The sequence below is a fragment of the Nerophis ophidion genome, unplaced genomic scaffold (genome assembly GCF_033978795.1).
Source record: "Nerophis ophidion isolate RoL-2023_Sa unplaced genomic scaffold, RoL_Noph_v1.0 HiC_scaffold_43, whole genome shotgun sequence".
NCBI lineage: Eukaryota > Metazoa > Chordata > Actinopteri > Syngnathiformes > Syngnathidae > Nerophis > Nerophis ophidion.
Window position 1 is genome coordinate 567336 of NW_026906965.1, and position 27463 is coordinate 594798.

Below are 27463 nucleotides of genomic sequence, written 5' to 3' on the forward strand. Positions count from 1 at the left end.
GTCAAAACGGCCCCCAGTCCCCGGCCCGACGCGTCCGCCTGCAGACAGAAGGGAATGTTAAAATTTGGCATGCGCAGTACCGGCTCCTCACAGAGTGCTTTCTTTACCTCCTCAAACACCTGCTGGCACCGCTCCGTCCACTGGACCTGGTCTGGAGCACCCTTTCGGGTGAGGTCTGTCAGTGGGCTGGTCAGGTCCGCAAACCGGGGTAGTAGCCCGCCAGTTCCAAAAACTGCCTCACCTCTTTTTTAGTCTTGGGGGGTGGACAGGCCGCAATTGCTGCCGTCTTGTCAACCTGTGGCTGCAGCCTTCCCCCCCCCAAGTGGTACCCCAGATACTGTACCTCCCTCCGGCCAATCGCGCACTTCGCCGGGTTGGCGGTGAGCCCTGCCCGCCTCATGGACTCGAACATTGCCCCCACCCGCCGTAGGTGATCTTCCCAGCTGATACTCTGGATGATAACATCATCCAGGTAGGCAGCCGCGTATGCAGCGTGGGGTCGCAGCACCCGGTCCATGAGGCGCTGGAACGTGGCAGGCGCACCGAACGGGAGCGTCACAAACTGGTATAAACCTTTGGGAGTGGAGAAGGCCGATTTTTCCCGGGACTCTGGTGATAAGGGAATCTGCCAGTAGCCCTTGGTTAAATCCAGTGTCGTGAAAAAACGAGCAGTGCCCAGCCGATCCAGAAGCTCGTCGACCCGAGGCATTGGGTACGCGTCAAAACGTGACACCTCATTCACCTTGCGGTAATCCACACAGAACCGCACGGACCCATCCTTCTTCCCTACAAGAACAGTAGGGCTGCACCATGCACTCTGGGATTCTTCTATTACTCCTAACTCCAGCATGGTTTTTAATTCGTCCCGCACTATTTTGCGTTTGTACTCGGGAAGCCTGTATGGCCGAGACCGCACCGTAATCCGGGCTGGTCTCAATATGATGTTGGATGAGATCCGTGCGCCCGGGCTGCGAGGAGAACACATCTGCATAGCGCCGCTGTTACTCAGCAACCTCTGCTCTTTGAGCCAATGTGAGCTGGTCATCACAGGGAAGAGGAGAAGAAGAAGCAGAGTGCGGGATCTCTGGCCTCAACTCCTCATCCTCTCTCACTACCGTCACCATGGAGACAGGCTCGGCCTCCCTCCATGCTTTCAGTAGGTTTACATGGTAAATTTGTAAGCCTCCACCTCTGTCCGAGCGCCGAACCTCGTAGTCCACATCATTTACCTGCCGTGTGACCTCAAAGGGTCCTTGCCACTTTGCTAGTAATTTTGAGCTGGAAGTTGGGAGTAGTACAAGTATTTTTTCTCCCGGTGAAAATTTTCTCAGCCGGGTTCCCTTGTTGTACGTACGCTGTTGCCGTTGCTGGGCGCGGAGCAAATTTTCGCGTGACAAGTGCCCCACCTGGTGGAGTTTTGCTCGCAGGTCCATAACGTATTGTATTTCGTTTTTACTGCGGCTTGAATCTTCCTCCCAGCTTTCTTTTATTAGGTCCAATACGCCGCGCAGCTTCCTGCTGTATAATAACTCGAACGGTGCAAAACCGGTAGAGGTCTGGGGTGCCTCCCGCATCGCAAACATTAGGGGATCCAGCCATTTATCCCAATTAGGTTTGTCCTCGTGCATGAACTTACGGATCATGGTTTTCAGCGTTTTATTAAACCGTTCCATCAGCCAGTCAGTTTGTGGGTGGTATACACTGGTGCGGATCGCTTTAATCCCCAATAACCCGTACAGTTCCTGTATCGTGCGTGACATAAAGGACGTGCCTTGGTCCGTCAAAATCTCTTTCGGGATTCCGACGCTGGAGATGACCGTGAAGAGTGCTTGCGTCACACTCTTGGCAGAGATGGAGCGCAGAGGCACTGCTTCGGGATACCGCGTTGCGTAATCCACCAGAACTAACACAAAGCGATATCCCCGTGTGCTTGGGTTAAATGGTCCGATGAGGTCCATCCCAATTCTTTCGAACGGGACCTCCATGAGTGGTATTGGGCGCAAAGGGGCCTTCGGGACGGCCGCCGGGTTTACCAGCTGGCAATCCGGAAAGGCAGCACACCAGCGGCGTATGTCTGCCCGGATGCCTGGCCAATAGAAACGGACCATGACCCGATTGAGTGTTTTCTCGTACCCCAAGTGGCCAGCGAGGGGATTGCAGTGCCCCGCCTGGAAAACCATTTCCCGGCGGGGTTTTTGCACCAAAAACTGGGTGGACTCCTCACCTGTTTGAGTGTCACGGCTCACTCTATATAACCTATCCCTAATAATCACAAAGTGGGGGAATACCTGCGTTTTCCCCGGGCGCACCAGCTGACCGTCTGTGCAAACCACCTGGTCCCAGGCCGCGCGCAAAGTTTCATCGCGGTACTGCTCAAGGCGAAAATCCTCCGTGGACTGCCAGCGGAGGGCCGGTGGGGCCTCCCGCGAAGCCCCTGCCGGTTCCCGCCTGTTGGTGCCGGATGAATCCGCGTCGCCAGCGAGTACTGCGCGGATATTCCCCTGTCCTACAGTCCGTGAACGCATCCCCACACATTGTGTCACTAACTGGCTAAACCCCGGCCAATTTGTTCCTAATATTATGGGATGCGTAAGGTGCGTGCTTGCGGCAACCTTAACATTATGCTTTTGACCTTCATACCAAATTTCCACTGGCACAATCGGGTACTCGTGCACATCCCCATGAATACACCTAATTCTTCCCAGTGTCGCCTGCCTCAACACCCCGGGTCGAACCAGGTTTTGGTGCATCATGGACTGTTTACAGCCCGAATCCACCATCGCCCGGTATGTACTCCCTTGTATTCTTACTGGGACACAGTACGTCCCCCCCGGATTGGGGGCGGGTGCTGGGACCCCGACAACCCGCATCACATGCCCCACCTCCATTAAGGAGCATTTCCGGCGAACGTGACCGGGTTGACCGCAACCCCAGCACACCGGCCCGGGTGTCTGATGTGCACTCTGTGAGGGAAGCCCTCTCTGGACAGCGCTGGTACCCTGAAACTGACAAGGAGAAAGCAGATTGGATGTGTGTGTGTGTGTGACTGGGTGCGTGTGTGCGTGTGTGCTTGTTCGAGGAGGGGACCTGCTCCATGCTTCCAGGTCCTCCGGCCAGGTGAGGGCGCTGCTCCAGTGTCATCCCGTCTGGTGGCGTGAGTCGTCGGTGAAGTGCTGGGAGGGCCTTTTTGGCTGCTTACGTCGTCGCTTCCCTCTGGACCGCTAGGTGGTCCTCGGCCAGTGTCACCGCTGTTTTCACGTCGGCAGGGCAATGGCACCTCACCCACGCGGCTGTCTTGAGCGGAAGGGCGTCGACGAACTGCTCCAGCAGTATTCCCTCCACCTCTCCGGGATCCCGCCCATTCAGCTGGAGCCACCGGGCCGCCGCGTCTCGCATCTGCTGCGCCAGGACGAAAGGGCGGTCCTCTTGGCCCTACTTCATTGCCCGGAACTTCCTTCTGTGATCCTCCGGGCTGCTGCTGACCCGATCCAGGATGGCGTGGCGCAGGTTTGCGTACTGCATCCGGGCGGCTGACGGGAGACTCAACGCCGCCCGCTGCGCCTCCCCCACCAGCAGCGGCAGCAGCTTCACTCCCCACTCTCCTCGCGGCCATCTGCATGAGGTCGCTGTGGCCTCGAAAACGTCCAGAAACGTGTGGGGATCTTCTGCCTCCCCCATTCGCTGCATGTTGGCTGCTGCTCCTACCGTGGATCTGTCCATCAGCTGCTGGATCAGCTGCGTCTGTTGCTGGCTTGCTGCCGATACCTCGGCCAGCACTTGCCCGAGCGCCTCCAGGGGTGATGTGGTGGACATCGTCGTGGTTCGCTTAAGTTGGGTGCCAGTTGTGGACGTTTCCTGCGTCTCGCCCGGCTTCTTCTGACCACAGTATCACACAGCTCAGGATACAGGTTTGACACAGTATTTAATACATCTTTTACTTTACACAACTGTCCGTCTTTCCAGCTTTTCAGCTGTCCCTTGTTCGTCTCTCTGCCTCTCTCCTGCGTCCTCATGCGTCCCTCTCCCATTCATGGTCTCCAGCGCTGCTAATAAAGGGAACAGGTGATTAGATAACTCCTTCCAGCTGAGGTATCCACTCACCTGTTGGCTGCTTCATGGCCGGCCCCTGCACACACCCCGCCCGCAGGGGACGCGTGGAACACGCCCCTCTCCACAGCTTGCTATGCCGATGACATTTTAGTCCATCTCGGGCAACCAACACACCCTTTTCCTAAATTAATGCAATCTTTAGAACAGTATGGTCTATTATCAGGATATAAAATCAAAATAGGAAATCAGAAGCAGTGACCCCCTGTTATGGCAAACAGTCTTTTAAATACCTGGGCATAATTCTATCAGAAGATCTTACAAAATTATCAGTACACAATTATCTACCCATACATAAAAACATAAAAGATGACATAGCACGATGGAACTCAATTTCTTTTTTTTTTGCCTCAGCTGTAGAATTGATTGTATTAAAATGAATGCACTTCCTGTCAGAGTTATTTGTTGACGAACCCCAAGATGCAGAGATGGAGGCAGGCATGGAGTGAGCAAACATGATTTAATAAAGATACTAAGACAAAATCAAACAAAGGGTTCAAACCAAAAGCGCGCACGTGGGCGGAATAACAAACTAAGAGAGCTAGCACTGGGAGCAAGAAAAACAAAAAGGAACTTTAGCATGGAAGCTAGAGGATCACAAACAGAAAAACTGGAAATAGCTATGGCTAACAAAAACAGCTTACCGCTACGACGACCAGGACAAGATGTAGCACAACAGGTAATATCTGAGATGATGCCAGACACGACAGGTAGCAAAGACACAAGAGTGACATGAGGTAACGACAATATAAATGACAATACAATGATCCAGCAACTGACACAAGACAAAGGAGTTACAAATAAGAGCCGGCTGATTGGCAACAGGTGTGGCCAGATGCCAATCAGCCGCAGCTAAAGGGGAACACATCACTCAGGGAACAAGACAGGAAGCTGACAAATTAAGAGCACTTGACAGGAACTAAAAGACAGGAAATACTAAAACACAGGAAACAGACAAATGCAGAGGAGAAAACTAAAACATAGACAAACTGTCAGGGGCAAGCCTGACACTTCCAAGACTGCTGTACCTATTTCAAACCCTACCAATAGAGATCAACAAAAAACAATTCAGCTTCATGTAGTATAATGAAAGATTAACAAATGCTCAGTTTTGAAACTATTAAAAGGACACTTTTTTTTTTTTTTAGAAAAACCCAGACTTCTATCGATATCTGCAGTTGCAGCATTTTGTTAATATGAAGGTGAAACATGTAACACAGTCAAGACAAGCATATGTTTCATTGAACTGTTTACAAAAGTTTACAATTCAGAAACTATTGATAGAAGTGTTTCATGCTTGTATAAGAAATCATATTTAACTTCATATGTTAAAACAAAATGGGAGAAGGAAGGAGGGATAACTATATCTGAGGAAGAATGGACAATAAAAAGGAGATATCAATGGACTTGTAGCAGCTCACCCAAGTGGAGAGTTTGGCTGGGAAAGTTTTATTCCACCTTCTCAGAAGTCTCAGTATGATAACAACTCCCCTGCCTGTTGGACAAATTGTGGGAATCTAAAGGCAAACCACTAGCATGTTTTCTGGGACTGCTCTGCCATAAAGGACTATTGGAAAGAGATACACCAAGCTCTACAGGATATTTTCAAATCACCCCTTGAAAGTAACATTCTGTTTTTCACACATCGCACCTCAGGATTGGCTGAAAAAAGAGAAATACTTCATGAATATCCTACTAGTGGTTTGTAAAAAGAGCATTACCAGGAAATGGATATTACAGGAGAGCCCAACTTTGAAGAAATGGATGGAAATCACAATGGACATTTATAAAACACAGAAGATAACAGCTTTTATTATTTATAAACTAGAGATATTTACTTCATACTGGGAATACTGGGTTGATTATGTCACGCCACATAAGCCTATTTTTTTTTCTAATTAGTGATTAAACTGTTTTTAAAAAAAAAGATTACTCCCTATATGTATATAGTTTTATCTGTTTATATTATTTGTTATTAATATTATTATTACTTTGTTTTTTGTTTTCGTTTTTTTGCTGTCTTTCTTTTTTTGTGGCGGAGGGGTGCAGGTGTCATTGTTGGGAAATAAACAAAAAATAATATTTTGATCTTTCAGGCAGACAATAGATGTATGATGTATGCACATATGATGTAATGGATAACAATGTCAGATGATGGATGTCCATAAAAAAACAATAATAATAATAATTTGTAAGTAAAAAATACATTTAAATGAAATAAGAGTAGTTGTAGTAGTGACTTCTGTCATGTGGACTGTAGCCTCCACATGAGAGAGAAGTGAGAAGAAGATTGTGTGAATCCTGCCTTCCAGTCCCAGTGTGCTGACATGACACTAGATTGCTTCTCCCTCATTATCCAGCCTGTCAATCTTGGCTCAGCTCATTTCTGACACTCCATTTGTCACATCTGGCAAATTTTGTTCACATTTTGTTCGTGTTTTCCGCTGTTTAATGTTTGAATTCCTGTCCTGTGCTTTTATTTTGGTGGCTCTCCCAGTTTTGTTGGTGTTTTCCCGTGGCAGCTTCACTTCTGTCCCCGAGCATTTCCCCTCACCTTTTTTCTGTTTGCAATCAAAACTATTTCAATTGATCCTCTTGCTACCTTTGTTGTCCGGACATTATTCTTTGTTCACGGGTGACTATCCTTTTAGATGTCAAGCTCGAGTACGCACATATTTTGTGGACGCCGTCTGCTCCACATTTCCTGTGAGTGTTTTGCTGGGTTTCAGCGGTTTGTTTTGTTGTCTTCACAGTTCCCTGTTGCTCTCGGTTGTTGTTCGTTTATCAGTAAACATCACTTTTTTTTACTGCATGGTGCCACCTGGTTCATCTGCATCTTAAGAAATCATTCCCAATTTCCGATTTTTGGTGAATTCTTGTGAAATTTCCACTGTCATGTTACTCTTTAGGGCTTCACGGTGGAAGAGGGGTTAGTGTGTCTGCCTCACAATATGAAGGTCCTGAGTAGTCAGGGTTCAATCCCGGGCTCAGGATCTTTCTGTGGGGAGTTTGCATGTTCTCCCCGTGAATGTGTGGGTTCCCTCTGGGTACTCCGGCTTCCTCCCACCTCCAAAGACATGCACCTGGGGATAGGCCCCTCCCACCTCCAAAGACATGCACCTGGGGATAGGCCCCTCCCACCTCCAAAGACATGCACCTGGGGATAGGCCCCTCCCACTTCCAAAACATGCACCTGGGGATAGGTTGATTGGCAACACTGAATGGTCCCTAGTGTGTGAATGTTGTCTGTCTATCTGTGTTGGCCCTGCGATGAGACGGCGACTTGTCCAGGGTGTATGCCACCTTCCACCCGATTGTAGCTGAGGTAGGCAGCAGCGCCCCTCGCAACACCAAAGGGGAATAAGCGGTAGAAAATGGATGGATGTTACTCTTTATAGTTAATTAGAAAATTAAGAAAATATTTACTGAGTCCTGCTGCTAGTTCACTTTTTGTGGAGTCATTTTGCTACCTGTCAAGTAGGGAATTTGTTCTTAAATATATATAAATAATCCTTAATATTGGCAGGCATAGTGATCAATTTATTCAGCAGAGCATTAAAACTTGAATCCGACAAAAAAGTAAACACAAATGCTGTCTTCCTCGCTGCTAAAACATGATAGCAACATGCATCTGCTAGCCCCCAATTCTCACAATGTGGCGAGGTAGATCTACAAGAGGCACTCTAATATGGTACTTAAATCTCTATTTTTAGTCTTATTATCGAGGAATATTGAGGTCACACTTATATTAAAAAATTAATGTCAAAGTTTCGTCCAGTATTCTGATGATGATGATGAATCTGCGTCCAAACTCAGAGTCCAAATTTTGTTAACAATTTTATTAATTCGTACTTTTAATTGGAGAATAACATCAATAAAATGCAATGGAACAAATGTGTGAAAAAAAATAATAAAAAAATATGACCTCTCTTTAACAATGGGAAATTAGAATACAAATTTAGAAACATTTATAATGTTCAATAAATGCACACAACTTAAAAAGTCATTCCAGGACAACATATAAGAGTAGAAGATAAGAAGCACAACATTGAACATAAGATATACGTTCATATTAATCATGCTGTGTTTTTAAAGTACATTTAGCACAATCACTGTTTGAGTGTTTTTAAATCCCTGCAGCTTCCATGACTGTTACACACTTGTAATTACTGACCTGATACTTAAACCTGATTGTTTTATCACACAATCGGTTTCTCTCCAGTGTGTGTTCTCATGTGTGTGGTCATGTATTGCTTTCTGGAGAAACTCTTCTTACAAACAGGGCAAGTAAAAGGTTTCTCTCCAGTATGTATTCTCATGTGTGTGGTCATGTCAGGCTTCATGGAGAAACTCTTCTTACAAACAGAGCAAGGAAAAGGTTTCTCACCAGTGTGTGTCCTCATGTGTGTGGTCATGTGTTGCTTTCTGGAGAAACTCTTCTTACAAACAGAGCAAATAAAAGGTTTCTCTCCAGTATGTGTTCTCATGTGTGTGATCATGACAATCTTTCTGGAGAAACTCTTCAAACAAGCAGAGCAAGTAAAAGGTTTCTCTCCAGTGTGTGTTCTCATGTGTGTGGTCATGTTTGGCTTTGAGGAGAAACTCTTCTCACAGACGGAGCAAGTAAAAGGTTTCTCTCCAGTGTGTGTTCTCATGTGTGTGGTCATGTGATGCTTACTGATGAAACACTTCTTACAGACAGAGCAAGTGAAAGGTTTCTCACCTGTGTGTGTTTTCATGTGTAATATCATGACACTCTTAGCGTTGAATCTTTTAGCACAAATTGAGCAAGCAAAAGGTTTCTCTCCAGTATGTGTTCTCATGTGTGTGGTCATGTCATTCTTTCTGGGGAAACTCTTCTTACAAACAGAGCAAGTAAAAGGTTTCTCTCCAGTATGTATTGTCATGTGTGTGGTCATGTATTGCTTTCTGGAGAAACTCTTCTTACAAACATGGCAAGTATAAGGTTTCTCTCCAGTATGTGTTCTCATGTGTACTGTAAAATTACTCTTATGTCTAAAAGATTTTTCACATTCAGAGCAGTCAAAGTGTTTGTTGTTATTTTGATGTCTCGTATCACCTTCAGAGTCATTTTTACTCTTCAAAGGTTTTTGGATGTGGTCACTGTGATCAGAAGAGTCTGACATCATGTGGTCCATGTCTGACAGTGGAGCAAAGATGCTGTCTGGTTCTGACTTTATATCATCTTCGTCATTAACCTCCTCCAACCTTGGAAGCTGCTCCCACAGTTCCTCTTCTTCCTCTATATGAGTGGGCTCGAGCTTCTTCTGTCCCACACTGGAGCTCCACTCCTGCTGCTTGGAGGGAATCTCTTCATGACTCTCTGCTGACACCTGCTGGACGTCTGCAGAACATAGAACACAAATGAGGTGTTACTTATTGAAGTTTGCAGTATTTAAACTATTCACAGGTGAGTTAGGCCAAATAGACAGCACTCCACGTTATGCATTTATTTAGTTTACCTTTTCTTTGGCCCACCCCTATAAAGTTATTCATTTTCTCCACCTACATTAAAAAGACAGCATCCATCTATATCTTGAAAAACAAAAACAATGATGTGTGTGGTGTTTGAGAACAGTTTGTAAGAGCTTGACAGTAAAACTTTTCATGAACTTTAACTCACCTTAATGTGCTGGACGTCTTTGATCATTATGACTTTGGTTTTGGTTTAGAGCAGGGGTCTCAAACATGCGGCCCGCGGGCAAAATTGCGATCCGCGAAACGTTATTATGCGGCCCGCGCTTTGATGTGACAATTTTATGTTGGTGCGGCCCGCGGGTTAATCTGAACGGCGCTTGATAGGTCATGCTTGCCCAAGTCCCCAATTTTCCCGGGAGACCCCTGAATTTCAAGGCACCAATTCTCTCGAAGCCCCTGTCAATTTTTACCAGATCAAAAATATTCAGGGAGTGCCATAAAGGCACTGCCTTTAGCGCCCCCTATATCCTGAATTGACAGCGTGCAAGCCCAATTAGAATAGAATAGAATAGAACATAATAGACTTTATTGTCATTATATTTGCATATAACGAGATTAAAGACTCCAACTTGAGTGGCGGTTGTGGGAACAAATATGGGGTGAAATAAATAACACAAGGGGTAATAAAGGAAAAACTAACAATTGAAATAAACAGACAACTATCCAATAAAAATAACAAGCAATCCTGTACAATATACAGCACACTGTAGAAATACAAAATACTGTACAATATACAGAACAAGACATGAGTACGGAAGTAATAAATAACAATCAGTATTGCACAGTAGGGTATTAGGGCATGATATTGTACAGGGGTGAATTATTATTATTATTATAAGTTAGAGTTTAACATGGTGACAGCTCTGGGGAAGAATCTGTCTCTGAGCCTGTTTGTTCTGGCTCTGATGCACCTGTAGCGCCTGCCTGATGGTAGCAGGTGGAACAGGTGGTAGCCAGGGTGTGTGCTGTCTTTGGTGATGGTTTTTGCTTTCTTGAGGCAACGGGAGTTATGTAAATGCTTCAGGGAGGGCAGGGGGCAGCCGATGATTTTTTGTGCAAACTTTATGACCCTCTAATTCATCTGTTTGTCTGCTTCAGTGCAGCTGGCGTACCACACTGTTATGCAGAATGGTCCAGAGTCCTGTTTTAAGAAGAAAGCACATTTTGTATTTCATTTGGAAGTCAAGGCGCTGTAGTCTGGAGGAAGGCTGGAGAGGAGCAAAATCCAAGTTGCTTGAAATCCAGTGTGTTCCCACAGTCAGCAATGGTTTGGGGAGCCATGTCAGCTGCTGGTTTTTGTCCACTGTGTTTAATCAAGTCTAGAGTCAATGCAGCTGTGTACCAAGAGCACTCCATGCTTCCATCTGTTGTAAAGCTCTATGGAGATGATGATTTCATCTTCCAGCATGATCTGCCAAAACCAGCAGGAACTGGTGTACTGACCATGGCATTACTGTCCGCGATTGGCCTGCCAACTCCCCTGACCTGAACCCCTTAGAGAATTTGTGGGGTATTGTAAAGAAGAAGCTGTAAGACACCAGACCCAATAATGCAAATGAGTTTAAGGCCACTAGCGAAGCATCCTGAGCATCCATAACACCTCAGCAATGCCACAGGCCGATTGCCTCCATGCCACGCCGCATTGATGCAGTAATCCATGCGAAAGGATTCCCAACCAAGTACTTAGTGCATTATTTGACATTTTCAAATATTTGATTTTGTTTTGCTGTTGTAATTTTTTTTTACTTGGTCCGAGGAAATATTCAAATTTTTTGAGATAGGATTTTTGAGTTTTCTTAAGCTGTATGCCATAATCAGCAATATTAAAATAATAAAAGGATTGCAATATTTCAGTTGATGTGTAATGCATCCAGAATGTCTGACATTTCCATGTTTTTGGTTTCATTACAGAAAATAATTTTCTGAGACAATCCTATATATATATATATATATATATATATATATATATATATATATATATATATATATATATATATATATATATATATATATATACATACATACATAAGAGAGAGAGACATAGGTATTGTAATAACTTGAAGTAAATAATGAAGATTGAAAACCAATTACAAAAAACAGAATCCCAAACAAATTTACTAAAAGCTTACCTTTTTTAATTTGGCATAGTATGTATATATTATTAATGTTGTAAATAAACTCTTAATACATCTAGAACAGGGGAGGGCAACCCGCAGCTCCGGAGCCGCATGCAGCTCTTTGGCCACTCTGATGAGGCTCAGCTGCATAATCACCGACCCCCCTGGTTATTTCGGGAGGTTTCCGTATTTTGGTGCCTCTCCCGGACATCAACCGGGGCTAATAGTCTCCGATTTTCAGTCGGACAACAATATTGAGGGTGTGCCGTGATGGCTTTACTTTTAACATCCTCTGCGAACAGAACAGAACGTGTGTCGCTTGAGGTGGGCGGGGTTGGGGGGGCAGGGTTTGGTGCTAGCGGGGTGTATAATGTAGCCACGAAAAGTCACGGATGCATGGGATTGTGGGTATTTGTTCTGTTCTGTTTATGTTGTGTTACTGTGAGAATGTCCTCCCGAAATGTGTTTGTCATTCTTGTATAATCTTGTATAATGTTGTGCTTACTTGGACTGTGATGAAGCTGTGAGGACTCAGGTGGTTTGTCTTCATGCTCTTCAGTCTTCACAGAGACAACAGTCAGTGGAAACTTGCTGACATCAGCCTCCTCCTGCCCTACAGGACACTCTCCCTCCTGACTCATCCACACTTCCTCCTCTTCCTCTTTCATGTGGGGGGGCTGTGGATCCTCCCCTTCCTCTTTAATGTGAGGAGGCTGCTGGACGTCTGTTGGGTAAATAAGTAAATAAGATAAAGAGAGTATAGAAATAGTTTTGAAGTGACACTGTTAACACAATGACATGATTCGTGTTCTTTCCTGTGTTGTGTTAAAAGTGTGTAGCAAAACAACCAATAAAAACACTGGAAATACCTACTTTTTTCCTAAAAATTATTCAAAAGTGGTACAGTGAGTACAAAAACAGACTCGGAAATTTGATGAGGGGCAATTTGAAAAGTTTGTATAAGTGTGAGGCAGCATTGATTGAAGCATTCTTAACTTCACTGATGTAAAGTGGGTACATATTTAATTCTGTACACGGTCTGTTAAACCTACTCTTTATCTGTAAACTTAACCATAATATTATAATGACATTGTCATTACCATAACTTAAATATCATGGAAATAAAAAAAATATAATTCCAAAATCACTAAAAAAACAAAAAAAACATTCATGGTATGTTTTTGTTATCATGCAACATACTTTCTTGAGGTCATTTTGTTGGCTGGGCCAAAAGGAACTTTCACAAAAACATGTTTTACTATGTGCTGTTTTATGGAGTATCTCCATCAACAATTCCTCTTTAGGAATTGGAGACCATCTACGACACGCTGAAGGAAAGTCAGTCACCTTTATGTTCTTTTAATAATTCAAGTGTTGACTACTTTGGTTACTGAAAATAAATGTTTACTTTCACTTATTGATGCATGTAGGTCAGAATCATGACGTGAAATAATTAGATTTGATTACAGTATAAAATGTATTTGGTGAGTGTGTGAGTTTAGTGTAAAAATGTTGACACATGTTAACATCTTCTTGGGGACTGGAACACAGATATGTCCTGAAAGGATGCACCCATTTTTAAAACCTTCACTAAACTGTGCCACCAACATTGTCTCACTTGGCTCATTTAGCAAATTACCAGGGTGAGTGAGTCCTTTTAAACCTTCATAGACCTCCTTGTTACTTCTGACCAGTCTCAGATCACCACGAGTGGAACTACTGTGTGCGGCTTAAGTGATCATTCCATCATTTTCTGTACTTATAAAGAACATAGAACCGAGGCTAACGGCCACAAAACAAGAGAAGCTAGAATCCTCAAGACCTAGACTAGCAAAGCTTTCAATGACAAACTGTCAAATTAAGACTCGCTCCGTACTTGCAAGTACACAGGTCTTTGGGTCAATTCCTAACCTCAGAAAAGTAAATAACTTCACAGTCAAAGTGGGCGACAATATTAAAACCAAAATTAGATTAACTTTCTTGGCTGCATCGTAGAGACTAATCTCTCCAGTGAAAAAATGACTACTCAGGTAGTCAAAGAATCAACCGACAAATTATATTCTTACTAATGTTGTCCCAATACCAATATTTTGGTACCGAGACCTGTACAAAAATGTATTTTGATACTTTTCTTAAAAAAAAAGGGATCACAGAAAAGTGCTTTATTGGCTTTTTAAAAATAACATTTGTTTTGGGGTACATCAAACATGTTTCCTATTGCAAGTTTGTGAATATACTGGACAACTTGTCTTTTAGTAGTAAGTAAACAAACAAAAGCTCCTAATTTAGTCTGTTGACATATGCAGTAACATATTGTGTCATTTATATTCTATTATTAGGTCAAAATTATTAAGGACAAGTGGTAAAAAATGGATTATTAATTTACTTGTTCATTGACTGTAAATATCTGCTTATTTTCTGTTTTAACATGTTCAACCTACACTTCTGTTAAAATGTAATAATCACTTATGTTTCTGTTGTTTGGATACTTTACATTAGTTTTGGGTGATACCATAAATGTGGGTATCAATCTGATACCAAGTAGTTACAGGATCATATATTGGTCATATTCAAAGTCCTCATGTGTCCAGTGACATATTTCCTGAGTTTATAAACATAATATAAATAAATACAAATAAAAAAACGAAAGAAGATGTGATGGCAAAACATTTTGATGTAAACATAGAAGTAGTACTTTTTAGAGGCGGTTTAGTACCGAATATGATTAATGCAGTTGAGATGGGCTCCAACACCCCCCGCGACCCCAAACGTGACAAGCAGTAGAAAATGGATGGATGGATAGTATCACGGTACTTTTCCAATACCGGCATTCCATACACCCTTACTTCTTATATAGTAGGATCACCCCGCTGGTGGGTAGAAATACACTTAAGACTCTAACACAAGCAATCATTTAAAGGCCTACTGAAAGCCACTACTAGCGACCACACAGTCTGATAGTTTATATATCAATGATGAAATATTAACATTGCAACACATGCCAATACGGACGGTTTAGTTTACTAAATTGCAATTTTAAATTTCCTGCGGAGTTTATTGGTGAAAACGTCACGGACTGTAAGGAAATATTAGCGGTGCACCACGCACAGCTAAAAGTTGTCTGCTTTAATGGCGTAATTACACAGTATTTTGGACATCTGTGTTGCTGAATCTTTTGCAATTTGTTCAATTAATAATGGAGAAGTCAAAGTAGAAAGATGCAGTTGGGAAGCTTTAACTTTTAGCCACACAAACACACAGGGATTCCTTGTTTAAAATTCCCAGAGGTGAAACTTTACTATGGATCAGAGCTGTCAAGCAAACATGGATCCCGACCAAATGTCAACCAGCAGGTTTCGGTGAGAAAATTGTGGTTAAAAAGTCACCTCTTACCGGAGATCAGCTGAACTTGCGCCGTCCATACAGCTGCCGTCGACTTCCCTCAGAGACTGGCCTCAAGACACCCGTGGACACACCCCTCCGACTATCAGGTAATATTAAACCCACTAATACGTCACTTCCTGTTCATGAGAAAGGACACAAAAGAAAAAGGCTCCGCTTTTGCTACCGGACTTTTTATTTATTTTGAAGATTTTGACCACTGATTTGCGATCACAGCCACAGGAGAGTCACCTGGCATCCTTGACCTCATTTTGGTCAGTTGTGAGGCACTGATACGCTGAAATAAGGCAAGTTGGATGAGACGTTTGCCTCAAACCATCGGCGCCTTACCGCAGCTCAAAGCGGTTGCCGAGCAACCAAAAGCTACGGCGAGTTTACAGCTGTTTTAAAGTGCTTCCAACGGCGCAGAGTGTTATAAGTTGACAGACTAACACCTGAAATCGATCTGTGAACAACGCAATGCACGCATTGTTGGAACAAACAAGTTAAACATGCTGCAAGTTGCTAAAGAAACTGCCGTTTAAGACACAAGAGGCAATGACGTCATCGATCTGCCACGATGCCAAAAGTTAAAGAGAAGACTGAAACCCAAAACCTTCGGTAACAGCCGACACAGGACACAACTGGGACCAAGATTTGAGACTGGACACAGGACATGATGGGAATCAAGAAGGAGTACTACTAAAAATACTCCATGAATTAAAAGAAGATTGGAAAGAAATGAAAGAAGAAATGAAAGAAATAAAAAAAGATCTGAAAAAAGCAATGGAAGAACACAAACAAGATGTGAAAAGTCTGCAAACTCAAATCATCACCAGAAAAAATGAAGTCTCTGATATGTGCCAACAATTGAAGACCTTTCAAGAAGATATGTGCCAACAAATGAAGACCCTTCAAGAAGACAACTCCATGCTGTGGAATATCATAGATGAAATGGAGCAGGATAAACGAATGAATGATATGATGGTGACAAGGCACCGAATTAAACCAAGATCATATGCAAAGGCTGTGAATAATGAAGGTGAACCAGATGAAATGGACCTTGTCTCGGCAGAACAGCAAGTGGTCAACTTTCTGCAATCAAAGGAAATTGAAATCGATATTATTACCATCGAAACATGCATCCCACTGAACAGAAGAGACAACAACGCCACTCCAGTCGTGCTCGTGAAACTCGTAAACAGAACATCTAAAATGGCATTGCTGAGACAGGGAAAGAAGCTGAAGGGAACAAATGTGTACATGAATGAGCATCTCACTAAACATAATGCTGGAATCGCCAAGAAAGCACGCAACTTGAGAAAGCAGGGAAAAATCCAGGGAACTTGGAGCGCCAACTGTAAAATCTACATCAAGCTGAATGGAGGTCCGGAGGCAAGAATAATTGTTGTCAATGACATCAAAGACCTGGACAAATTTGAAGTTTACACAGCTTCCACAACAACGATGATAATGGACTCTGACAGAAAACAAGCACCTAAATTCAACATCAACACTACTACGCTGCAAGGGACGACTAAAAAAGAAGACCTAGATTCAGGACTGCATCCATCTACACTTATAGACATTATTGAAACCACATCAAAGATTGTTGAGCAAGGAAATATGGAACTACAAAACTTCTGCAACAAAGAGCACAAAAACCAGGATTTGGAAAACGATATAGATCCAGATACACATTTTTTTCCCCACATTAGTAATAATTGTTTTTATTACAAAAATGAGCAATACAATAGCATCATTAAAAGTGATAACAAATTGTCAATTGTTCATTTTAATAGCAGAAGCTTGTATGCAAACTACAACAACATTAAGAACTTTTTGAAATACATCAAAAAACCCTTCAAAGTGATCGCCGTCACAGAAACATGGATTGATGATAAAAAAGGGAATAGATTTTGATCTGGAAGGATATGAACTAAACTACATCAACAGAGCCAACAAAAATGGAGGAGGAGTAGTTGTGTATGTGATGAAGAACCCGAACCTCAAAGTGGTAAAAAACATGTCATTAGCTATAGATAATATCTTAGAATGTATTACCATTGTAATATGTCAGGAAAATAGCAAAAACATAGTAATCAGTTGTATATATAGATCACCTAAGTCAAGTATAGAAACATTTGAAGAATGGATCAAGGCAACTTACATGGACAATGGTCAAAAAATAATTTTCTTATGTGGTGACTTTAACATTGACTTATTGAACCCTAACAAGCAAAGGTCTATTGATGACTTCATTGATACAATGTACAGCATCAGTTTATATCCTAAAATCACAAAGCCAAGCAGCATCACAGGACACTGTGCCACACTTATTGGTCATATTTTACCAATGATTTTGATAATAACACCACAAGTTGTCTACTTATAACCGACTTTAGGGATCATCTGCCAGTTTTTACAATATATGATGGAAACTGCAAAAAGAACACGGAAGACAAAAGGACATTTCAAAGACTGTGCACAGAGAAGAGGATGATTGCTTTCAAAATGGAGCAACAAAAGCAGGATTGGGACAATGTGTACAATGAAGAAGAGGTTGATGAAGCATACGAACATTTCTTAAACAAGTTCATAATACTTTATGACAAACATTGTCCATGGAGACAACTCAGTAGTAAACATAGAAAGAATAATCAACTATGGATGACAAAAGGATTAAACAATGCTTGTAAGAAGAAGAATACGCTATATAGAAAATTTATAGTACAAAGAACTACAGAGGCCGAAGTTAAGTACAAAAAGTATAAAAACAAGTTAACAAACATACTACGATCATGTAGAAAAGAATATTACAGTGAATTATTGGACAGGAACAAAAATAATATGAGAGCAACATGGGGCATTCTCAATAGCATTATTAAAAATGGCACTAAGAGGGATTACCCCCAATACTTCTCAGATCAGGAGTGTCAAACTCAAATACTGAGTGGGCCAAAATTTAAAACTGAACAAATCCGCGGGCCAAGGTTGAACACATTGCCTTTTAATAGGGACCCAAACAAGTTTTGCAATGAATATTAAACAAGCAAGGCTTAAATATGGCAGCATGGTGGAACAGGGGTTAGTGCATCTGCCTCACAATACGAAGGTCCCGAGTAATCCTGGGTTCTTTCTGTGTGGAGTTTGCATGTTCTCCCTGTGACTGCGTGGGTTCCCTCCGGGTACTCAGGCTTCCTCCCATGGAACAGGCAGAGCTTATATAACGTAATAGTGCAAAATCAACTTTTAAAAAACAAAGGAAAAAACTTCAGTGGTATATTAAATAGAATTTAACTTAAAAAATTAATGCCTCTTTTCTATTTGCAGCCTTCTGAGGTAAATACCAACATTAACTTTTTCCACAGGCTAATAAATTTGAAAATAAAATTAAAATGAGGTGGGCGGGGATTTGGTGGTATATTGTAGAGTTGGTGCTGCAAAGGGTTCTTGGTATTTGTTCTGTTGTGTTTATGTTGTGTTACGGTGCGGGTGTTCTCCCGAAATATGTTTTGTCATTCTTGTTTGGTGTGGGTTCACAGTGTGGCGCATATTTGTAACAGTGTTAAAGTTGTTTATACGGCCACCCTCAGTGTGACCTGTATGGCTGTTGGCCAAGTATGTGTGTGTGAAAGCCACATATATTAAGTGACTTGGCCAGCACGTTGTTTATATGGAGGAAAAGAGGACATGACGGCATGTTGTAGAGGACGCTAAAGGCATCGCCTTTAAAGCACGCTACCAATATTGTTGTCCGGGTGCAAATCAGGAAAATGGTTGCCCAGAGAGATTTTCGAGAAGAGCACTAAACTTCGGGAGTCTCCTGGGAAAATCGGGAGGGTTGGCAAGTATGAGTATTAGCGGTGAATGTGGTGTTACCGGCGGGCCAGCTCTAATGTTAATTTGATATTGCCTCAAGGGCCAAATGAAATTAAACGGTGGGCCAATGTTTGGCCCGCGGGCCAGAGTTTCACACCCATGTCTTAGATGGAAATAAACATAATGACAACATAAAGGAAGTAGTCGAAAGCTTTAATAACTACTTTGTAAATATTGGACCAAAATTGGAAGAAAGGATTCCAGACCCAGTTTCAATTGAGGACTATAATGATACCATAGAGCAAAATCCCAACTCCATGTTCCTCAGAAATGTGACACAGGAGGAAATAGTTAAAATCGTGAAAAAATGTAAATCAAAGTCTTCAACTGATTGTAACGGAATTGATATGGATACGATAAAAAAGGTTATTGATGAGATCTCAGGACCATTAATGTATATTAGTAACCTATCATTTCAAACAGGTACATCTCCAAACAAAATGAAAATAGCTAAAGTTGCACCAATTTATAAGACTGGAGATAAACATCTATTTACAAATTATAGACCTGTTTCTTTACTTCCACAAATTTCTAAAATCATTGAAAAACTGTTCAATAAAAGATTAGAGAGTTTCATAAATAAAAATAGAATACTCGAAGAGAACCAATATGGATACAGAGCAAATGTTTCAACTTCAAAGGCTTTAATTGAAATCACAGAAGAAATTACCAATGCAATAGATAGTAAAAAATGTGTGGCAGCAGTGTTTATGGATCTAACTAAAGCATTTGACACAATTAATCACAATATTTTAATCAAAAAACTGGAACGATATGGCATCAGAGGGTTAGTCTTCAATTGGATAAGAAGTTATCTAACGAACAGGAAACAATACGTGAAACTAGGCGAACACACTTCTACAACACTAAATATATCCTGTGGTGTACCTCAGGGATCAATACTGGGACTTAAATTATTCAATCTCTATATAAATGACGTTTGTAAAGTTACAAGAGATTTAAAGTTAGTATTATTTGCGGATGAAACAACAGCGTTTTGTTCAGGAGAGAACACAAAGAGGATAATACAAATAATAACAGAAGAAATGAACAAATTAAAAAAATGGTTTCACAAAAACAGACTATCATTGAATCTCAGTAAGACTAAAATAATGCTAATTGGTAACAGTAGAAAAGAAGTGTCAAACACAAATACAAATAGACGGAATAGAAATTGAAAGAGTAAATGAAACCAAATTTCTAGGTATAATGATTGATGATAAACTGAACTGGAAATCTCATGTAAAAAATATACAACATAAAAGTAACAAGAAATACGTCAATAATGTATAAAGCCAAAATATGTTCTGGACCAAAAATCAGTTTATATTCTCTACTGCTCACTAGTGTTACCATATCTGAGTTACTGTGTAGAAATATGGGGAAATAACTACAAAAGTACACTTCATTCATTAACTGTGTTACAAAAAAGATCAGTTAGAATAATACATCATGTTGGATATAGAGAACATACAAACCCTTTATTTATTGAATCAAAGATACTGAAATTCCACCACATAGTGAAATTGCAAACAGATAAAATTATACACAAAGCAAACTATAACCTGCTTCCCAAGAATATACAACGATTCTTCTCAACAAAAGAGAAATATAATCTTAGAGCAAAATGTAATTTAAAACATTTGTATGCACGTACAACACTTAAGACCTTCAGTATATCAGGATGTAGAATTAAATGATGGAATGGATTAAGCAAAGCAATCAAACAATGTACTAATATCATCCACTTCAAGAAACTCTTCAAACCTAAAGTGTTTACAAAGTAGAAAGAAAAAGAACCATGATAATAAACATTCTGATTTTATTCACCCATTCATTCTCAAAATAATCTTACTTATCTCATCGTATGGAATAAAACTTACTTCACCAATTATTTATTTATTTATTTTTATTGTGATTACTTATTACTTATGGAGTATACATTGTGAATACATTGAGAACAGGAAGTGAACAAAAATTTTAGCAACTGTTATGTAAAGAAAAGGGGTAGGAATAAATAAGCTCTGCTTCTTCCTACTCCTTTTCGAACATGTTGAAAAGAGAAACCGGAAATTGTGATGTATCATGTTGTATGCTTGCATGTTCCAAATAAACTCAAACTCAACTCACTAAAACACTAGCAACACAATAGAAAGATAAGGGATTTCCCAGAATTATCCTAGTAAATGTGTCTAAGACACATCTGAATCAGTCCCAATGCAATAACCTTTTTTTTTTAATTTGATTTTTAATTTTTTTTTCTGCTCTTTGTCTGATCCCTCACCTAGAACCTGTTTGCCTTGGGAGACCCTACCAGCAAAGAGCAGACAAAGAGCAGCTCAAAGACCTTTATGAAGAAGAAACATCATGGACCCAGATTTCCCTCGCCCGGACGCGGGTCACCGGGGCCCCCCTCTGGAGCCAGGCCCGGAGTTGGGGCACGATGGCGAGCGCCTGGTGGCCGGGCCTGTTCCCATGGGGCCCGGCCGGGCACAGCCCGAAGAGGCAACGTGGGTCACCCCTCCAATGGGCTCACCACCCATAGCAGGGGCCATAGAGGTCGGGTGCATTGTGAGCTGGGCGACAGCCGAAGGCAGGGCACTTGGCGGTCCGATCCTCGGCTACAGAAGCTAGCTCTTGGGACGTGGAACGTCACCTCACTGGGGGGGAAAGAGCCTGAGCTAGTGCGCGAAGTCGAGAAATTCCGGCTGGATATAGTCGGACTCACTTCGACGCACAGCAAGGGCTCTGGAACCACTTCTCTCGAGAGGGATTGGACCCTCTTCCACTCTGGCGTTGCCGGCAGTGAGAGGCGACGGGCTGGGGTGGCAATTCTTGTTTCCCCCCGGCTCAAAGCCTGTACGTTGGAGTTCAACCCGGTGGACGAAAGGGTAGCCTCCCTCCGCCTTCGGGTGGGGGGACGGGTCCTGACTGTTGTTTGTGCTTATGCACCAAACAGCAGTTCAGAGTACCCACCCTTTTTGGGAACACTCGAGGGAGTACTGGAAAGTGCTCCCCCGGGTGATTCCCTTGTCCTACTGGGAGACTTCAACGCTCACGTTGGCAACGACAGTGAAACCTGGAGAGGCGTGATTGGGAAGAATGGCCGCCCGGATCTGAACCCGAGTGGTGTTTTGTTATTGGACTTTTGTGCTCGTCACAGTTTGTCCATAACAAAAACCATGTTCAAACATAAGGGTGTCCATATGTGCACTTGGCACCAGGACACCCTCGGCCGCAGTTCCATGATCGACTTTGTAGTTGTGTCATCGGATTTGCGGCCTCATGTTATGGACACTCGGGTGAAGAGAGGGGCGGAGCTTTCTACCGATCACCACCTGGTGGTGAGTTGGCTGCGATGGTGGGGGAGGATGCCGGACAGACCTGGGAGGCCCAAACGCATGGTGAGGGTCTGCTGGGAACGTCTGGCAGAGTCTCCTGTCAGACAAAGTTTCAATTCCCACCTCCGGAAGAACTTTGAACATGTCACGAGGGAGGTGCTGGACATTGAGTCCGAGTGGACCATGTTCCGCACCTCTATTGTTGAGGCGGCAGATCGGAGCTGTGGCCGCAAGGTAGTTGGTGCCTGTCGTGGCGGCAATCCTAAAACCCCTTGGTGGACACCAGCGGTGAGGGATGCCTTCAAGCTGAAGAAGGAGTCCTATCGGGTCCTTTTGGCTCATAGGACTCCGGAGGCAGTGGACAGGTACCGACAGGCCAAGCGGTGTGCAGCTTCAGCGGTCGCGGAGGCAAAAACTCGGACATGGGAAGAGTTCGGGGAAGCCATGGAAAACGACTTCCGGACGGCTTCGAAGCGATTCTGGACCACCGTCCGCCGCCTCAGGAAGGGGAAACAGTGCACTATCAACACCGTGTATGGTGCGGATGGTGTTCTGCTGACCTCGACTGCGGATGTTGTGGATAGGTGGAAGGAATACTTCGAGGACCTCCTCAATCCCACCAACACGTCTTCCTATGAGGAAGCAGTGCCTGGGGAATCTGTGGTGGTCTCTCCTATTTCTGGGGCTGAGGTCGCTGAGGTAGTTAAAAAGCTCCTCGGTGGCAAGGCCCCAGGGGTGGACGAGATCCGCCCGGAGTTCCTTAAGGCTCTGGATGCTGTGGGGCTGTCTTGGTTGACAAGACTTTGCAGCATCGCGTGGACATCGGGGGCGGTACCTCTGGATTGGCAGACCGGGGTGGTGGTTCCTCTCTTTAAGAAGGGGGACCGGAGGGTGTGTTCCAACTATCGTGGGATCACACTCCTCAGCCTTCCCGGTAAGGTTTATTCAGGTGTACTGGAGAGGAGGCTACGTCGGATAGTCGAACCTCGGATTCAGGAGGAACAGTGTGGTTTTCGTCCTGGTCGTGGAACTGTGGACCAGCTCTATACTCTCGGCAGGGTTCTTGAGGGTGCATGGGAGTTTGCCCAACCAGTCTACATGTGCTTTGTGGACTTGGAGAAGGCATTCGACCGTGTCCCTCGGGAAGTCCTGTGGGGAGTGCTCAGAGAGTATGGGGTATCGGACTGTCTTATTGTGGCGGTCCGTTCCCTGTACGATCAGTGCCAGAGCTTGGTCCGCATTGCCGGCAGTAAGTCGAACACATTTCCAGTGAGGGTTGGACTCCGCCAAGGCTGTCCTTTGTCACCGATTCTGTTCATAACTTTTATGGACAGAATTTCTAGGCGCAGTCAAGGCGTTGAGGGATTCCGGTTTGGTAACCGCAGGATCAGGTCTCTGCTTTTTGCAGATGATGTGGTCCTGATGGCTTCATCTGACCGGGATCTTCAGCTCTCGCTGGATCGTTTCGCAGCCGAGTGTGAAGCGACCGGAATGAGAATCAGCACCTCCAAGTCCGAGTCCATGGTTCTCGCCCGGAAAAGGGTGGAGTGCCATCTCCGGGTTGGGGAGGAGACCCTGCCCCAAGTGGAGGAGTTCAAGTACCTAGGAGTCTTGTTCACGAGTGAGGGAAGAGTGGATCGTGAGATCGACAGGCGGATCGGTGCGGCGTCTTCAGTAATGCGGACGTTGTACCGGTCCGTTGTGGTGAAGAAGGAACTGAGCCGGAAGGCAAAGCTCTCAATTTACCGGTCGATCTACGTTCCCATCCTCACCTATGGTCATGAGCTTTGGGTCATGACCGAAAGGATAAGATCACGGGTACAAGCGGCCGAAATGAGTTTCCTCCGCCGTGTGGCGGGTCTCTCCCTTAGAGATAGGGTGAGAAGCTCTGCCATCCGGGAGGAACTCAAAGTAAAGCCGCTGCTCCTTCACATCGAGAGGAGCCAGATGAGGTGGTTCGGGCATCTGGTCAGGATGCCACCCGAACGCCTCCCTAGGGAGGTGTTTAGGGCACGTCCAACCGGTAGGAGGCCACGGGGAAGACCTAGGACACGTTGGGAAGACTATGTCTCCCGGCTGGCCTGGGAACGCCTCGGGATCCCCCGGGAAGAGCTAGACGAAGTGGCTGGGGAGAGGGAAGTCTGGGTTTCCCTGCTTAGGCTGTTGCCCCCGCGACCCGACCTCGGATAAGCGGAAGATGATGGATGGATGGATGGATTTTTTTTTCTAGTCCGTCGCTATCAATATCCTCGAATCCTTGAACACAAATCTTTCATCCTCGCTCATATTAATGACACAGAATGGAACTGCTATCCCCGTTTGAATAAGAAAATCTCATTTCAGTAGGCCTTTAACCCCACTTTGACTACAGAGTTCATGTTTGATGCCTTAAAAGCCCTGAAAAACAAACTCCAGACAGCCCAAAACAAAATGATTGGGCTTCTGCTTAACCGTCCATCTCGGCCTCACCTTTCAGCCAACCATTTCCTTAACATGGGGAGGCTCTTGGTGGCCGACAGAGTACATCTTCTTGCAGTTGGTCTGGTGTACAAGATACACCATACCACTAACATACCCATGTACCTGTCTAGATACTTCAAAATATATTCACCATTATAACACCAGAGGTAGTTGTACAAATCACATTCAACCTAGATCTCACTCCAAAAAAGGTTCTAATGTGTTTGCCTGCCATACCACCAACATGTGGAAGTCCCTATCAAAAAGAAACATATTACTGCTTGCGGCTACTCGTAACTGGGAATAAACATAGCCTTTTATCTATTTGAAATTATATTTGCATGTATTTTCTTGCAGTATATTTGTATTTTAAATGCTACTTTCTACATAGTACTATGTGAGTTCAAATATATATTTCAACTGAAAGCATCTCAGGCTTTCTTGCAGCAGTGAATGTGTACCGTGATGAAAGTGTACCCTTTCCTATGCAAACTTCTCATAACTCCTTCAATCAATCAATCACACATTGTTACAAACTGAGAGGAACATCAACCTCAAACTGTCCTCTTTTCATGAAGAATCTAAGTCAGGGGTCTCAAACTCAATTTACCTGGGGGCCACTGGATGCAGAAACCGGGTGAGGCTGGGCTGCAAGAAAACATTTCTTAAAAAATCCAACATGCACTTTTTAATGAATTCACCTTCTTTGAATGGCTTTCCCGCCCTCGTAACATACTTGCCAACTGTGGCGATCTCTCCGGGAAACACCCGAATATCAGTGCCCCTCCCGACAATCCCCCGGGGCAAGCATTCTCCCGGTTTTAACCCGGACAACAATATTAAGGGCGTGTCGCGATGTCACAGTTTTTAGCGTCCTCTACAACCTGCCGTCTCGTCCGCCTTTCCACCATGGCGCACATTAGTAACAGTGTTAAAGTTGTTTATACGGCCACCCTCAGTGTGACCTGTATGGCTGTTGATCAACTATGTCTTGCAGTTGTTTACTGCATCTACAGAAGCCAAATACGGCATGTGGCTGGGCTGGAACGCTGTTTGTACAGGTTGTAGAGGATGTTAAAAGCAGTTCCTCCACGGTGCCCCCTTAATATTGTTATTTTGGATGAAATTCTGGAGAATGATTACCTCAGGAGGGGCACTGAAAAATTGGGAGTCTCCCGGAAGAATCAAGAGTATGCAAGTACACCGCTGTTGGGCGCCGTTCATATAAAACACGCGGGCCGCACCAACATTAATTTTCCATGTTAAGGTGCGGGCCGCAAAATAACGTCTCGCGGGCCGCAATTGGCCCGCGTGTTTGAGATCCCTGATCTAAATCAAAGCATTGCATCATCCCCACAAAACAAAGCATCTTCCTACTGAAGAAGTGTTAATAATGAAATATAAAGTTAGTAAAGATGTGAGAGTAAGAAGTCAACAAACCTGTTCTGTGTAACACAACTTGATGTTTCTTGAAAACAGCGTCCAGTAGTTGATGTTGTCGCTCCTTCTCCTCTTTTGTACGACAAAGTTCCTCCTCATACTTTGCTATCGTTCTTTCGCACATTTTCACACAATCACAACACTTTACTCACACATTTGATCTCTACTTAGCGATGTGTTGATAACGTCCGCGTCTCTTTGTTAGCAGCTAACAAGCTAAGCTAACTAACAAGCAAAGATAGCACGAGAAGCGGCACAGTGCTTCTAGCGCATCGAGACCACTTTATCCTTAAAGAAAGAATCAAATATGTATTTTATACGACGTAAATATTTCAAACTGGATAACAAATAATAAGACTGTCTTTCTCCGTCCATGTGCTGCACACTTGACGTTACAAGGCAGTACTGCTCTCTTCTGCTGTCTTCCGTTTACACCGGAAGCTGGGAATGACGTCACAGCCGAGTGGACGAAGAGGTAGCTCTATATAAGATATTGCCTGTTGTCACTGTTACCATGCTTTTATAACCTGTAATATTTATTTGAACAACAATGTGACATAAAAGAGTTTCTTGTTTTTCAAAAATAAATTCAAAGTATATCAAACACAGCTTTAATGTTGGGGTTCTGTGGCGCCCCCGTGCGACATTTATTGTAATGACAAGAGTGAAAGTGCTAGAAATTGTAGCGATATTACTGCCTGATTCCACGTGTTTTTATTGTGGTTCCCTTTTACTCCTAGATAATCTATTTTCATACAAAACATTAATAAAACATTCAAATATCACAGAACATGATGTCGCACGAACCAGAGGTGTGGACTCGAGTCACATGACTTGGACTCGAGTCAGTCTCGAGTCATACAATTGATGACTTTAGACTCGACTTGACCACATTTAAAAAGACTTGCAACTCGACTTAGACTTTAACATCAATGACTTGTGACTTGACTTGGACTTGAGCCTTTTGACTTGACATGACTTGCTACTTTCCCCGAAACCCAAAGATTAAAAAGTTATTCAGGAGCGCTCCGTATCTTTCATTTAGTATTTGTGTGTGTCTGCGTGTTGTTCCCGTCAGCTTGTATGCTCTCAGTACAACAGCCAATCACATTGCAGGTCAGCTTGTATGCTCTCAGTACAACAGCCAATCACATTGCAGGTCAGCTTGTATGCTCTCAGTACAACAGCCAATCACATTGCAGGTCAGCTTGTATGCTCTCAGTACAACATCCAATC

At 43.4% G+C, this 27463-nt stretch overlaps 1 protein-coding gene across 2 annotated transcripts; it reads right to left on the minus strand.

Moving 5' to 3' along the window:
* Nucleotides 1-3584: 3584 nt before the first annotated feature.
* On the minus strand, nucleotides 3585-26674 carry LOC133546792 (zinc finger protein OZF-like). 2 transcript variants are annotated; one of them, XM_061892620.1, is made up of 3 exons: nucleotides 26228-26674; nucleotides 12229-12447; nucleotides 3585-4046 (listed from the first exon to the last, which is right to left on the minus strand). In XM_061892620.1, the coding sequence occupies exons 1-3, from the start codon at nucleotides 26349-26351 to the stop codon at nucleotides 3940-3942; spliced, it is 450 nt and encodes a 149-aa protein (XP_061748604.1). In that variant the 5' UTR covers nucleotides 26352-26674; the 3' UTR covers nucleotides 3585-3939. The 2 variants fall into 2 exon arrangements, with proteins under 2 accessions (XP_061748604.1, XP_061748603.1); XM_061892619.1 differs by lacking the exon at nucleotides 3585-4046 and adding an exon at nucleotides 7942-9472.
* Between the last annotated feature and the right edge of the window lie 789 nt (nucleotides 26675-27463).

Bases quoted from the DNA above. Each gene is read 5' to 3' on its own strand.
- LOC133546792 (XM_061892619.1), bottom strand. From the start codon at position 26,351: ATGTGCGAAAGAACGATAGCAAAGTATGAGGAGGAACTTTGTCGTACA. The intron at 12,448-26,227 runs GTTTGTTGACTT...TTTACCCAACAG, and splicing joins AGTTGTGTTACACAGAACAG to ACGTCCAGCAGCCTCCTCAC. The intron at 9,473-12,228 runs GTAAGCACAACA...TATGTTCTGCAG, and splicing joins ACAGCTTCATCACAGTCCAA to ACGTCCAGCAGGTGTCAGCA.